The 13,290-nt window shown below is 47.5% G+C and overlaps 1 protein-coding gene and 1 pseudogene across 2 annotated transcripts in view; one reads left to right on the plus strand and one right to left on the minus strand.

The window, feature by feature from the left end:
• Window positions 1–13,290, plus strand: part of TEX14 (testis expressed 14, intercellular bridge forming factor) — a 65,434-nt gene that overhangs the window by 11,562 nt on the left and 40,582 nt on the right. For both annotated transcript variants that reach the window (XM_036454183.2, XM_045587310.1), the window contains exons 5-12: window positions 1,199–1,280; window positions 2,367–2,497; window positions 3,395–3,508; window positions 3,626–3,749; window positions 5,714–5,892; window positions 10,624–10,775; window positions 11,795–11,985; window positions 12,849–12,999. In XM_036454183.2, the coding sequence (XP_036310076.2) occupies window positions 1,199–1,280; window positions 2,367–2,497; window positions 3,395–3,508; window positions 3,626–3,749; window positions 5,714–5,892; window positions 10,624–10,775; window positions 11,795–11,985; window positions 12,849–12,999 (1,124 nt within the window). The remainder of the gene's footprint in view (window positions 1–1,198; window positions 1,281–2,366; window positions 2,498–3,394; window positions 3,509–3,625; window positions 3,750–5,713; window positions 5,893–10,623; window positions 10,776–11,794; window positions 11,986–12,848; window positions 13,000–13,290) is intronic.
• LOC118728031 lies at window positions 4,232–4,718 on the minus strand (annotated as a pseudogene).

Consider the following 13,290-nt stretch of genomic DNA (forward strand, 5'->3'; position numbering starts at 1 on the left):
TCCGAGATACTTTAATTCTTGGGACTTCATTGCCTTAGGTTTGTATAATAGTCAGAATCCTTTTCATTTTGGTTTTCTCTGATGGCTGTCTTAGTAATCAGGGTGGCTAGCCTCGCCACACTCTGGATGTCCTCCATCTCATCCTTCTGTGCACATGGAGTCCTGGTTTTCCTCTGATGACCGGGATGCTGCTGGCTTCCCCAGCGAGAGGAGTCAGATGCCTTTGAGGACCAGTTATGCCTAACTGCATCCCTTCTTGCTTCTCTTGCCAGTTTTGGTTCTTTATCCAGAATCCAGAATGACCTGTTAACAATGGAAATTGGTTTGTGCCACTCACTTTCTGCTAAAAAACCTTCCTAGGGTCTGTTCCCATGACTATCAAGATAAACTCCCACGTTCCTCACCGGGCCTCTTGGCCCCCGCCTGTTCCAGTTCTCTCACCTCCTGGCCAACCAGGAGGATCTTTGCAGACCACCCAGGTCCCAGGCTTAGTCCCTGCTCTGCTCTGTGACTCGGCTCCATTTTCCCCCTCTGTAACGTGAGAAAGGTGGACAAGAGAAGCTTTATGATTTTTTCCAGCTTTGACCATCCATTCTCATTATTGCTGCATAATGAATCACTCCCACCCCCCAATTTAGCAGTTTCAAACAGTAGTAATCGTTTGTATCTCACATAATTCCTGTTGGTCGGGAATCAGTGAATGGCTCAGCTGGGTGGTTGTAGTTCAGGGTTTCTCCTAAAGTTTCAGTAGAGATGTCTGCGGGGGTTGTCATCACTTGAAGGCTTGACTGGGGCTGCAGGATGCAGCTCCAAGATGGCATGGCACACTCCCCTGGCTCAGTGTCAGGCTTCCTTATTGGTATGTCTCACCCAGAGCAAGTGACCGAAGAGAGATCAAGGCAGAAGCCCTGGTGGATTTAGCCTTGGAAATGTCATTATTGTCATTTCTGCAACATCCCATTGGGTTACCAGGTCAGCTCTGTCTGACCTTGAGCGGCCACACAAGGGCATGATTTCTAGGGGGTCAAAGTCACAGGTGCCCTCTGAGAGGCTGGCTCTTATGTCACCTGTAGTTCCATGGTAACAAGTTAAGTAGGAAAGTCAAAAGCCACTGCACATTCTGAAAACTTGATTCATCATTGTTCCTCTGGATCTGGGTGATTAATCCTTATTTATTTCCTCTCTTAAACATTTCTAGAAGTCCTAATGGTCCTTCTAAACGACCGCGTAAAACTGGAGTCATTTCTGCCCAAAACATCCACAGCTTTGGCTTTGGGAAGGTAAGAGGTCGCCACCGACAGCCCGTGTCTGCAGGACTAACCGGAGAGTCACCTGGCCCTCCTGCTGGACCTGCCCCTCGGCTTTGTCCAGCTCTGTCTCATCGTCTCCAAAGTGGGTTTTTCTTTTTCTTCTTTATCACGTTTGCTGGACAAGTGCCTCTTACTGTTGCTTTCCTTATTGAAAAGAAACAAAAATAAAAAGGTGGAAACTCTACAGAGATCCCTTGAGCCAGATTTCAGGAGTTTAGAAAATGATCCTTAAAATTCCCAGTAAAGGCACCAAACACGGTCTCCCTGTAGAGAGGCAGAGCGCTGCACTGACTCCGTGAGTCTTATTGGTGGTTGACCTGCCCTCCCAGAGGCTCAGGGGTGTTGTTAGCCTGCCTTGCAGGAATTGCCATTTTAAAAAATATATATTTTATTGATTTTCTACAGAGAGGAAGAGAGAGAGATAGAGAGTTAGAAACGTCGATGAGAGAGAAACATCGACCAGCTGCCTCTTGTACGCCCCCAGATGGGGATGTGCCCACAACCAAGGTACATGCCCTTGACCGGAATTGAACTTGGGACCTTTCAGTCCTCAGGCCCACCCTCTATCCACTGAGCCAAACCGGTTTCGGCAGGAATTGCCATTTTAAACAGAAATGTTTTTTGAGTATCTTTTGGATCATTGGTTGTGCCCATGGAAGAGACAGTTAGGAAATGTTGGGTAATTGGTAATGTTTGCTGACAGGTCACCCAGCCCTGAGCCTGTTGGTTGTGCCAAGGGAGCCTGGGTGGATGTGGGGGGAGAAGGAATGGTGACTGCAGAGGCCTGGCTTTGGGGGGGAACCCTGCTCAACGCTTCAGGCAAGTGTCTGACCGCTTTCCGTGAGCCTCAGTTTCCGACTAGTAAAAGGGGAAGGATATTAGAGCTTTCAGGGTTTCTAGAAAGATTAAAAATAGTAAAAATTAAGAATAATGTCCCTAGGGGGGTGTTCAGGAGGTTGGTAAACAGCAGCCATCAGTATCTGGCTGATAAGATTCTGGATGAATTTTACTTTTTCTCTTTCCTCCCCATAATTTGAAGCTGTGTTTTGCTTTTAGTTTTATCTTTCAGCAAGGACACGGGTGGCCTATTTAGGATCTCTTCCAATAATTGGAGAAAAGGAAGTACTTCAAGCTGATGATGAGCCTGCCTTCTCTTTCTGCAGTGGCCCCTACATGGTCATGACCAAGTAAGCAGAGGGGCCTGTGGGAGTTCTGATTTGGTCCCTCGGGGAGTATGGGCTTTGTGCGACTTCCTTACGCACGGAGGGTTTCTAACCAAACGCTGAAGGACATCCATCTGAATCGAGGGTTCTCAGCCTGGGCACCATTGCCATACTAGTATTTGGCCAGATATTCTTTGTTTGTGGTGGCTGACCTGTGCATTGTATGATATTCAGGAGCAACCTTGGTCTCTACTCTAGAGGCCAGTAGCTGTCCTCTTTGCCACCCCCTTAGGTTGTGATTGTAACAGTCAATGTCTACAGACATTGCCAAATGGCCCAGAACAACTGCTCTGAAAGATGACTCACGCCATTTTTTTCTCCTTTTCTAAATTCATTCCATTGATCTTCTACAGAGAGGAAGGGAAAGGGATAGTCAAACATCGATGCTTCCTGCACATCCCACACCCCCTTAGGGATATGCCCATAACTATGCCCACAACCAAGATACATGCCCCTGACCGGAATCAAACCTGGTACCCTCCAGTCCCCAGGCTGACGCTCTAACCACTGAGCCAAACCAGCCAGGGCATTGCCGTGTTTAATGTCTCTGCTTTCTAGAGAGTTGGAGGCAGCGTCGTGGAACGGTCTGGCCCCTGAACAGGCCAGAGGGTATGAGGTGCCCATAGAAGCCAGAACTTTCTAAAATAAGGGAGTTACTCCCTTCCTTAAATCTCTCAGCGACTTCCTGCCACCTGTAGTAGGTTCCTCAAGGTGCTTTAGGACCTGGGGGAGGAGGAGGAAAGACTGGACAGGTGCTTTGCAGGCTCTGTGTAAACCCTGCTTGGTCTCTGGCTGGAGAACTGCTCACTGGGGAACTGGATACTCACCACCTTGTGCTCCAACTCTCTCCTGCCCTGGCAGCATGGTGTGGAACGGGAGCAGGGTCACCATGAAGGAGCTGAACCTCCCCAGCCACCCGCACTGCAGTAAGCAGCGGCTGGCCGACTTGCTGATTGCCGAGCAGGAGCACTGCAGGTGAGCTGGAAGCCCAAGGCATTTGTTTAGAATGTATTCAGGGGGCCCTGAAGAAAGGAAAGCACTCCTTTTTGTGTGTCCTTCTTCCCTCTGCCTCACCTGAAGCATCTTTTGCAGCAAACTGCGGCACCGCCACCTGCTGCAGCTGATGGCTGTGTGCCTGTCCCAGGACCTGGAGAAGACCCGGCTGGTTTACGAGCGCATCGCCATCGGCACACTCTTTAGTGTCCTCCATGAACGGGTGAGTGGCTGTTTCCATGGGTTTTTTTTTCCCCTGGCTGTCCTCCTGCCTGGGCGGGAGATTTCCCATTTGTGCATGCATGGAAGATAAATCTTGAAAAACAACAACAGTAAAACATTTATTTCTTTATAATTTGTTTTCATTCTGGAAGATAAATCTTAATTCTCTACTTTGTGTTGGCTATATAATGCTCCATTTAAGGATAAATGCATTGGACCTACTGTGATTTTATTATTGTTAGTCCTCCTTCTGTTCCAAACTGGGTCTAAGAGCTTAGCAGACCCAGAAGACACGGACACATTTCTAGCGAATTAATCAAATAGCCACTGGTCTTATTTTCCTGTATTTTCATTTGTGCCCTGCAAGACAGTGGCTATAGAGAAAGGCCTATTTTTTTCTTATTAATACAGTATTTATTTGTCTTCCTTTTGTCACACCTGAGCCAACCACTTCCCCCAGGCTGCCCAGGGAGAAATAGGAAAAGGAACATACAGGGCAGACAAGACAAGAAGGATGGGAGGGGAGACAGCTCCTTCCCATGGCGAAGGGGATAGAAAGGCCACCATCAGGCAGAAGAGCCCCAGGGCCTCTGAGAGGGCAAAGCCCAGATGGCGTAGAAGAGCTGTTGCTTCAGAGAAGGGTTCCTGGCAAAACCAATGATGAGGCTTCCAGACACAGTCCCAATTCCAGCCCCAGAGCCGGCCACCCCTACTGTGGCAGCCCCAGCCCCAGTGAACCTGGCTGCTGTGTCCATTCCCTTGAAATGGCACTGGTTTGGAAGCTGCGGCTAGAAATAAGCGAGGTCAGGGAACGTGGGCCTGAGGCTCTCACCTGTCAGCGTCTCTGGTCCTTTCAGCAGCACTGCAGACACTGACCGGCTCAGCTGAGAGGCGCACCTGACCAAGGAGGGGGTGGAGACAAACTTGGTGCAGGCACACATTTTCAAGCGTTGAGGGGAGCTGCTCCCAGTGCAGAGACCTAGAGAAAGGCCTGTTTACATACAGGCCTCATCAATCCCTTCTCACTGTTTTGATTTCCTGGGAGCGGGTGCATATTCCCTGGCCCACAGACTTCCTGACAAGTGTGATTTGGGCTGAGATGTGGCTTCAGAGAGGTCCTCAAGATTCATTTTCCCCTCCACGACTGTTCTAAAGACCCTCCCTGGGCAGGAATGAGAAGAGTCCCTCCAGGAAGGTCCCTTCCCCAAAGTGGCTAGCGATCCCTCATGCCTGAGGACCTGTTAGTGTCCTGGTTTACCTTTCCTCTCCTTGGGTGAGGGCATCCACTAGAAGTGCCACCTCTCTGGGAGAGACCTGGTATTACTTTTTTTTTTTTTTTTAATATAATTTTTATTGATTTTTTACAGAGAGGAAGGGAGAGAGATAGAGAGCTAGAAACGTCGATGACCGACCAGCTGCCTCTTGCACACCCCCTACCGGGGATGTGCCCACAACCAACGTACATGCCCTTGACCAGAATCGAACCTGGGACTTTTCAGTCCGCAGACCTGAGCCAAACCAGTTTCGGCGAGACCTGGTATGATTTTGGTCACTTGATTCCAGTGGTGTAAGTGGTTTTCTGTGCTCTTAGGAGGAATGTTCCCGGTCATCGGACTGGAGTGGGGGCTGGCTTGGTCCTTTAAGGTTCCAGGTTCTTTCAGCAGCACAGGTTTGGGCGAGGGCTGAGGGGCAGACAAGTCATTGCTGCTGGTGGCGAGCCCACTCTGGATGCCTGTGCCAGGCGTTGAGAACTTCCTCCTCATTTTTCATGGTGTGAAGCAGCTGAGCTGAGGGAAAGGAGCCCAGGTTTGGTGTCAGGGTCCTGGGCTCCACCAAGCTTTAGGTTCTCCATCTGTAAAATGGGAACACTGAGCAGCTGTGAAGGTCAATTGAAAAGTCTTGGAAGCTAAAAAACAGAGGAGGCCCAGTCCCTTTGTTCCTGGCCAGTTTATCCCTCGCTCGCAGCGGTCCGAGTTCCCCCTGCTGCACATGGAGGAGATGGTGCACCTGCTGCTCCAGATCTCGGACGCCTTGCGGTACCTGCATTCCTGGGGATTCATCCACCGCTCCCTCAGCTCCTATGCCATCCACATCGTCTCCACAGGGGAGGCGAGACTGACCAACCTGGAGTACATGCTGGAAAGGTAGGTTAACCTCCTAGATCATGGCTTCCAATGTGGGCAGGGCTTCTCCTCATTGGTGGGCTGTACTGTCCACCACTGTGTGCCCAGTGGGGCGAGAGCTTTCCCACATGGTCTGACTGCAAAGGTTAAAGGGGCTTTGGGACAGTTACTTCTGCTCAGGACATTCTCATTTTATTTATTATTATTTTAAATATATATTGATTTTTTACAGAGAGAAAGAGAGAGGGATAGAGAGTTAGAAACATTGATGAGAGAGAAACATCGATCAGCTGCCTCACACACACCCTGCCTACTAGGGATGTGCCCACAACCAAGGTATATGCCTCTGACTGGAATCAAATCTGGGACCCTTCAGTCCTAAGGCGGATGCTCTATCCACTGAGCCAAACCGGTTTCGGCAGGACATTCTCATTTTAATAACCATTTAACAAGCAGGAGCACAGATTAGCCATCATGTGTAAATGCTCTGACTATCCACTATAAAATTCTCAGTGGCTTAAGACAACTAAGGCGTGTTCCTCACTCACAGTGCAGCTTAGTGTGTGTGCTGGAGGGGGACACTCACTGTGCTCCATGTTCCTCCGATCTGTGGCCCTGCCATCACCCAGGCCTCAGTCCCCCACTGTGTCTTCTGCATTACTGGTCAGTGAGCAAGAAAGAGCACGGAGGGGCACACAGTGGCTTTAGTGCAGCGGTTGCCAACCTTTTGGACCTCACGGACCACCAGTGGTCGGCGGACCACCAGTTGGCGACCACTGCTTTAGTGGGTATGTCACTGCTTCCTGCTTGGAGTGGCCAGAGCCAGTCACCTTCTCAATTGAAGGGAGGCCGGGACACGTGCCATAGCTGTGCATTCTAGAAGGAGAGGAAGGTGATGGGTGCTAAGCCTTACAGTCCTGGCCCAGAGAGATTTCAGGGTGTTCCCTGCCCTCAAGGGTCTCAGTGGAGTGAGAAAGGCAGGGACAAAGAGAACACCTCATTGCCTTAGCTGGTTGGACTCAGTGGGTAGAGCATCGGCCCAAGGACTGAAGTGTCCCGGGTTTGATTCCATCAAGGGCATGTATCTCAGCTGCAGGCTCAGTCCCTGGCCCTGGTCGGCGCATGCAGGTGGCAACCAATTGATGTCTCATGTGTCTCTGTCACACTGATGTTTCTTTTCTTTGTCTCTCCCCCTCCCTTACACTCTCTCTAAAAAAATCAATGGAAAAGTAACCTCAGGTGAAGATTAATAAAAAAAAGAGAAGATTCCCCTCGCTTCTGCATGTGCAGAGGCCATGACGGGACAAGAGAGGCAGGACAGTTAGGGTGACTGGAGCAGGTTTCCATGTGGGAACCGGTGGAGGCCAGAACACTATCTCCAGTTGAGCTGCTCAGCTTCGGATCATAGATCCCAGTTAAAAAGGTTTTAACTGGGATCTATGGACCAGATCCCAGTTAAAACCTTTCCGTTTTTAAAACCGTTACCTACACGATTAAGTCTAGGCACTTTGCATGGTGTGGAAGCCTTCCAGGGGACTTAGTAAGTGTTTATTAAGGGAATGGATGAGTGTAGGAGAAGGGAAAACTGGAAAAGGGCTGTGTGCTCAAGAGCAGTGGGAGCAAAAGGGTTTGGACATATTTGCTGTCGATGGCAAAGGCTTACAAGGGAGGCTGTGACAAAATCCAAGCTGTTTGCCGGTGATGGAGCGCCATCTGCTGTCGAGCTCCATGGAAATGTGAATCCCAGAGTGAAATGGAGCTTTGGAGAGGCCCAGCCTAACCTGCCCTCCTGTAGATGAGGAGACAGGCCCAGAGAGGCTAGAGGTGGTGTGGTTATCCAGCTGTGGCTGTAGGGGCAGGTGGAGTGGAGGAAGACTAACTAGAAGGCATATAGGGCAGGGCCTGGTGGTGACCGAGGAGCCAAAATAGAAGGGAAATGTGAGATGCACTGAGGAGCTGGGGTCCACAGATCGGTCGAGGGAGGGTCTAGAAGGCAACTGGGTAGGAAGGTATGAGTTCTCTTTGGGGCTAATTGATCTCAGAAAGGAACTTCAGACAGAAATGTCAATCAGCAGGTGGTTGCGTCCATAGTAGGTTCCCTTCTTTGACTGCTGATGACACCAGTTGATTCTACAAGAATCCAAAATAGCTTCTAGGCCCACACTTGTGTTTGGAGACACTCTGTTTGAAAAGGTCAGTTTGTTGAATGTCATTGTCAAGGGTACCCCTCCATCTTGGTGTAAAAATGGTAACAGCAGTTTCTCCTGTTCTTTGACTCCCTCCTAATGGACTCTTGAGAGCTGGACTGGCCTTGCCTATGGTATCACATAGCCGCAGCCAGATGTACTTTTATTTTTATTTTTAAATATATTTTATTGATTTTTCACAGAGAGGAAGAGAGAGGGATAGAGAGTTAGAAACATCGATGAGAATCATCGATCAGCTGCCTCTTGCACACCCCCTACTGGGGATGTGCCCGCAACCAAGGTACATGCCCTTGACCGGAATCGAACCCGGGACCTTTCAGTCCCCAGGCCGACGCTCTATCCACTTGAGCCAAACTGGTCCCAGCCAGATGTACTTTTAATGATGTCAAGGCTGAAGCCCAGAAATGTAACTGCCCTAGAGTGACAGCCAGAAAAGAAACCCTCCCTCCACTAGCTTTAACAGAGAAGGAAGAGGGATTGTAAGGGAGGAAGGCGAGTGGAAGGAAGTTAAAGAGAAAGAATATAAATCCTGGTTATAACTGACTTGTCCCCTGCTAGAGCCTTAGATAAGCTTGAGAGGTCAGACCAGCTAGGAGACTGTTTCCCACAAGATAAAGAGCCAAGTGTGCCAGTCCTCAGGATATATCTCTGACCATAAGACACACCATTGCTTTCCCTATGATACTGATATGATATTGGCATGTGTATCCACGCTGTTCGCCCTATACCAGGCCACATCTAACTTAATAGCAATGCAACTAAAAGTCAATGTCAGCATTTGTAACTTTGTGGTTTCCTGAACTCACTCCATCTATCAAAAGCTCTGCTAGAAAGAATATTATTTAGTGAAGTTTTTCCAAAGTCTGAGAAACACATGCCATCCTCTATAATCTATTCTTTGCCAGACCGGCAAAGAACTGCTGTATGGCTCAGAGTGTTTCCCCACACATGATCTCATTTGATGCTCATGACAGCTGCGTGTAGAACTCAGCACTGACCTCACTCTGAAGACTCTTGTTGGCTCAGAATACATTTAGGACACTCTATTTTAGTTCTTGAGAAGTCTGATTAGGAAGTTGAGGGTTTTTGTTTGTTTGTTTGTTTGTTTTAAAATAAATTTTACTTATTGATTTTAGAAAGAGAGAGAGATCAAAGAAATGGATTTGTTGCTTCACTTATTTATGCATTTATTGGTTGATTCTTGTGTGTGCCCTGACTGGGAATCAAACTCAAAACCTTGGTATATAGGGATGATGCTCTAACCTGGGGGTGTCGAACTCAATCAGAGAAGGGGCCAAAATCTAAAATCCAGCCTAAATCGCGGGCCGAATGGTTTACTGAACAGTCATAAACTGTCATTGTGATGGAAACGCAGCGGAGTGCAGTGATGACAGCGCGGTGCGGGCCACATTGCAAGGCCTGGCGGGACGGATTTGGCCTGCGGGCCTCGTGTTGGACACATGTGCTCTAACCAACTGAGCTACCCGGGTGAGGGGGAAATTGGGTTATTTAAGCAAATCTGTGAACCTTTAGTGCTGAACGGGGAGGGCTCATTGCCAAGAGAGCAGAGTTCAGAAGAGAAGCAATCAGAAGAAGCTTGGGCTTCCGGAGGGTCTTGGAAGAGTCTTAGTCAAAAGTAAGTGTTGAGGCCCTGGTGTAAGTTGAGACACAGCGATACAAAAGACAGATAAGGTGCCTGCCTGCCCTCACGGAGCTGACTGGTGGAGGGAAGACAGATTTTAAACAGTAAACAAATGAATAAGAAATTAAGGTAATAACTGTTCTGAAACCAATAAAGCAGGACTGCTTTAAAATATATATATTTTATTGATTTTTTACAGAGAGGAAGAGAGAGGGATAGAGAGTTAGAAACATCGATGAGAGAGAATCATCGATTAGCTGCCTCTTGCACCCCCCCACTGAGGATGTGCCCGCAACCAAGGTACATGCCCTTGACCGGAATCAAACCCGGGATCTTTCAGTCCACAAGCCAACGCTCTATCCATTGAGCCAAACCGGTTTCGGCAAAACAGGACTGTTTAAAATTAGGTGGTCAGGTATGTATGGGGGGGGGTAATGGTAAAATATGTGCAAAGATAATACTTTAATAAAAAATTTAAAAAAAATTAGGTGGTCAGGAAGGCCTCCCTGAAGAGGTGAGTTTCAAGCTAATATCTCGGTTACAAGAAGCAGCAGTCACTCTGGGGTCTGTGGGCAGAAGCAGCCACCAGTGCAAAGACCAGGAGTGGTTATGTGCTTGGCATGTTGGAGAAGCTGGCAGAGGGTTCCTAGGACTTGAGGGGAGTAAGCAAGCAGGAGAGATCAGGCGGTGAGGTGGGAGGATGGGCAGGGCCCGCAGGGTAGGGATGGTGAGGAATGGCAGGTGTTGGAATAGCAGGCAGCCTGGGTTAGCTCAGGGTCTAGCTGAGTTTCCAGAAGTGCAGGAGGTTGCTGGTCTTCAGAGGCTAATGTTTTTACAAATGTGCTGTGTGATGATGGCAGTGATCCTTTAAGACATGAGCTCTACCTGTGTTTCCCGCTGCAGCCAGGACAGAGATGTACTCAGGGACCTGACGCGAGTCCCCCTCCCGGCCCAGCTGTACAACTGGGCTGCCCCAGAAGTCATTTTGCAGAAGGAAGTCACAGTGAAATCGGACACCTACAGCTTTTCTATGATCATACAGGAGATTTTAACAGGTAGGTCAAAGAGGACATTGACTTAACCAAAGTCCCTATTCTTAGGTTGGATTTTCTCTCTCTCCACTCTGGAGTTACCTATAATAGTTTGATGAAAATGCAGGATATAGAAAAAAGATTTCTTTTTTTTTTTTTAATATATATTTTATTGATTTTGTACAGAGAGAAAGGGAGAGAGATAGAGAGTTAGAAACATCGATGAGAGAGAGTCATCGATCAGCTGCCTCCTGCACACCTCCTACTGGGGACATGCCCGCAACCAAGGTACATGCCCCTGACCGGAATCGAACCCGGGACCCCTCAGTCCCCAAGCCGACGCTCTATCCATTGAGCCAAACCAGTTTCGGCAGAAAAAAAGATTTCTACAAGAAAACTTCTTTCTGCTTATGGAATATATAAAATAACCTCAGAAAAATCTTCCTCTTTCAACCTGTTCTTTAAGACTCAGCAAAGCCTTCCTATCAGCTTGTCTGTGGTAATGCCTTTATTTAATCCAAGCAAAGTTTTTAAATTGAATATAGGAGTCCCTGAAGAATTTGAAAACGAGTGAGGAAGACTGGGCTCTGAGAAGTAAGCTGTGAAATGGAACACATCCAGGTTTCAGTGTCACTTAAAGACATGATCAGTACCTTCAGACAGAAGGAATCCTTTGGGAGAGGGACACACACGCACACTCATAGACCTCAGTTGGCAGTGTTTACAGTCCCAGAGGCAAAACCACACCTCCCATGAGAGGAATGGAATGCACTGGGACCCAGCCTGACTCCATGAAGTATTCCTGTGGTCCCCAGCTCTGCCAGAGGGAAGCCCGTGTGTACATGACTCTGACTATTTTTTCCTGTTTCTACAGCAGGGATTCCCCTGGTAAATGGGGAAAGTGGTCTCTCATTTGTGATTGGACTTTCAGGTGGTTTTTCTACAGAATTTAATGTTAAAGGGGTTGAGTGACTTGACCAAGGACACCCAATTTCACCTGACTGATTTCTTAATGTCACTCCCTCTGACTCTTTCCTTAACAGATAACATACCCTGGGATGGCTTAGATGGCTCAGTTATTAAAAAAGCCGTAGTCGCAGGAAATTACTTGGAAGCTGACTTCAGGCTTCCAAAACCTTACTATGATATTGTTAAGTCAGGCATCCAGGTCAAACAGAAAGACCGAACTATGAACCTTCAAGATATCCAGTATATCCTGAAGAATGACCTAAAGGTAAGCCCCGAAGCTGTTAGGAGTTTATTTCTGCTTGCTCCTCTCAGGAGAGTAGAGAGTTAGAAACCAAGAGGAAGCTAGGGGTCATGTGGCAAGAAGTTTTAGAAATCCTCATTTTATTACACCTGTTCTGTGTGAGGGCAGCAAGGAATTGGCGAGGGAAGCTGGGGAGGTCTGCACATAATTGGAGCACAGAGTGAGACTCAGTGAATGGCAGCTGCTGTTACTCTTATAATAATAACAATGGCCCTGGCCGGTTCTGCTCACTAGTTAGAACATTGGCATGCAGACTAAAAAGTCTCAGATTTGATTTTTGGTCAAGGGTATGTTCCTCACCTGCAGGTTTAATCCCTGGCCATGGTCAGGGCACGTGCAGGAGGCAACCAATTGATGGGTCTCTCACATCAATGTTTCTCTCTGTTTCTCTTCCCCTTCCCTTCCACTTTCTCTAAAAATCAATGGATTATTTATTTAAAATATGTTTTATTGATTTTTTACAGAGAGGAGAGGGATAGTGACTTAGAAACATTGATGAGAGAGAAACATTGACCAGCTGCCTCCTGCACAACCCCCACTGGGGATGTGCCCTCAACCAAGGTACATGCCCTTGACTGGAATCGAATCTGGGACCTTTAGTCTGCAGTCTGACGCTCTATCCATTGAGCCAAACCGGTTGGCAATCAATGAAATTTTTAGATGATTAAAAAAATAAAAAATAAAAATGAATTAGCTAATTAGGAATATAGTTAGTCTACCCAACAGGAGTAAGAGTGAGTTTTTTTGATACCTAGATCTATTTCAGAAACATCAGTGACGTTCAGATGATTGCAAATATGTTCTTAACAATTTTTCCTTTGTCACAGGAATTGATTGGAGCCCAGAGAACTCAGCCAACTGAGAGCCCCAGGGTGCAGAGATATGAAGGCCATCCTGATGTCAGTGTCTATCTAGGACTGACTACAAAACATCTGAAAGAGAACCCTGACTTGGAAATAAAAGAGCTGAAGGAAGCAGGTATGGCCTTACCCCACAGGTTTGGCATGAATGTGCTCTGAGAGTCACAGGTTGCAACTAATTATTTCCTCCAAACTGCACATGTCACTCACACTGGGAAAAGATGGATGCCTTAAGGAGAGAAAAATCAGGATCCTTGAAATTATTAAGTTAAAAATTTTGAGCTCCATATATACCTTGGTTGGATCCAGAACTAAGGCAGTAGCAACCAGTTAATTTCTAGCATGATTACCCTTAGGAATTTTTGTAAAAATATATTTTATTAAATTTTTTAAACTTTTTTTAAATTTT

The sequence above is a fragment of the Pipistrellus kuhlii genome, unplaced genomic scaffold (assembly GCF_014108245.1).
Source record: "Pipistrellus kuhlii isolate mPipKuh1 unplaced genomic scaffold, mPipKuh1.p scaffold_m20_p_28, whole genome shotgun sequence".
Classification (NCBI taxonomy): Eukaryota; Metazoa; Chordata; class Mammalia; order Chiroptera; family Vespertilionidae; genus Pipistrellus; species Pipistrellus kuhlii.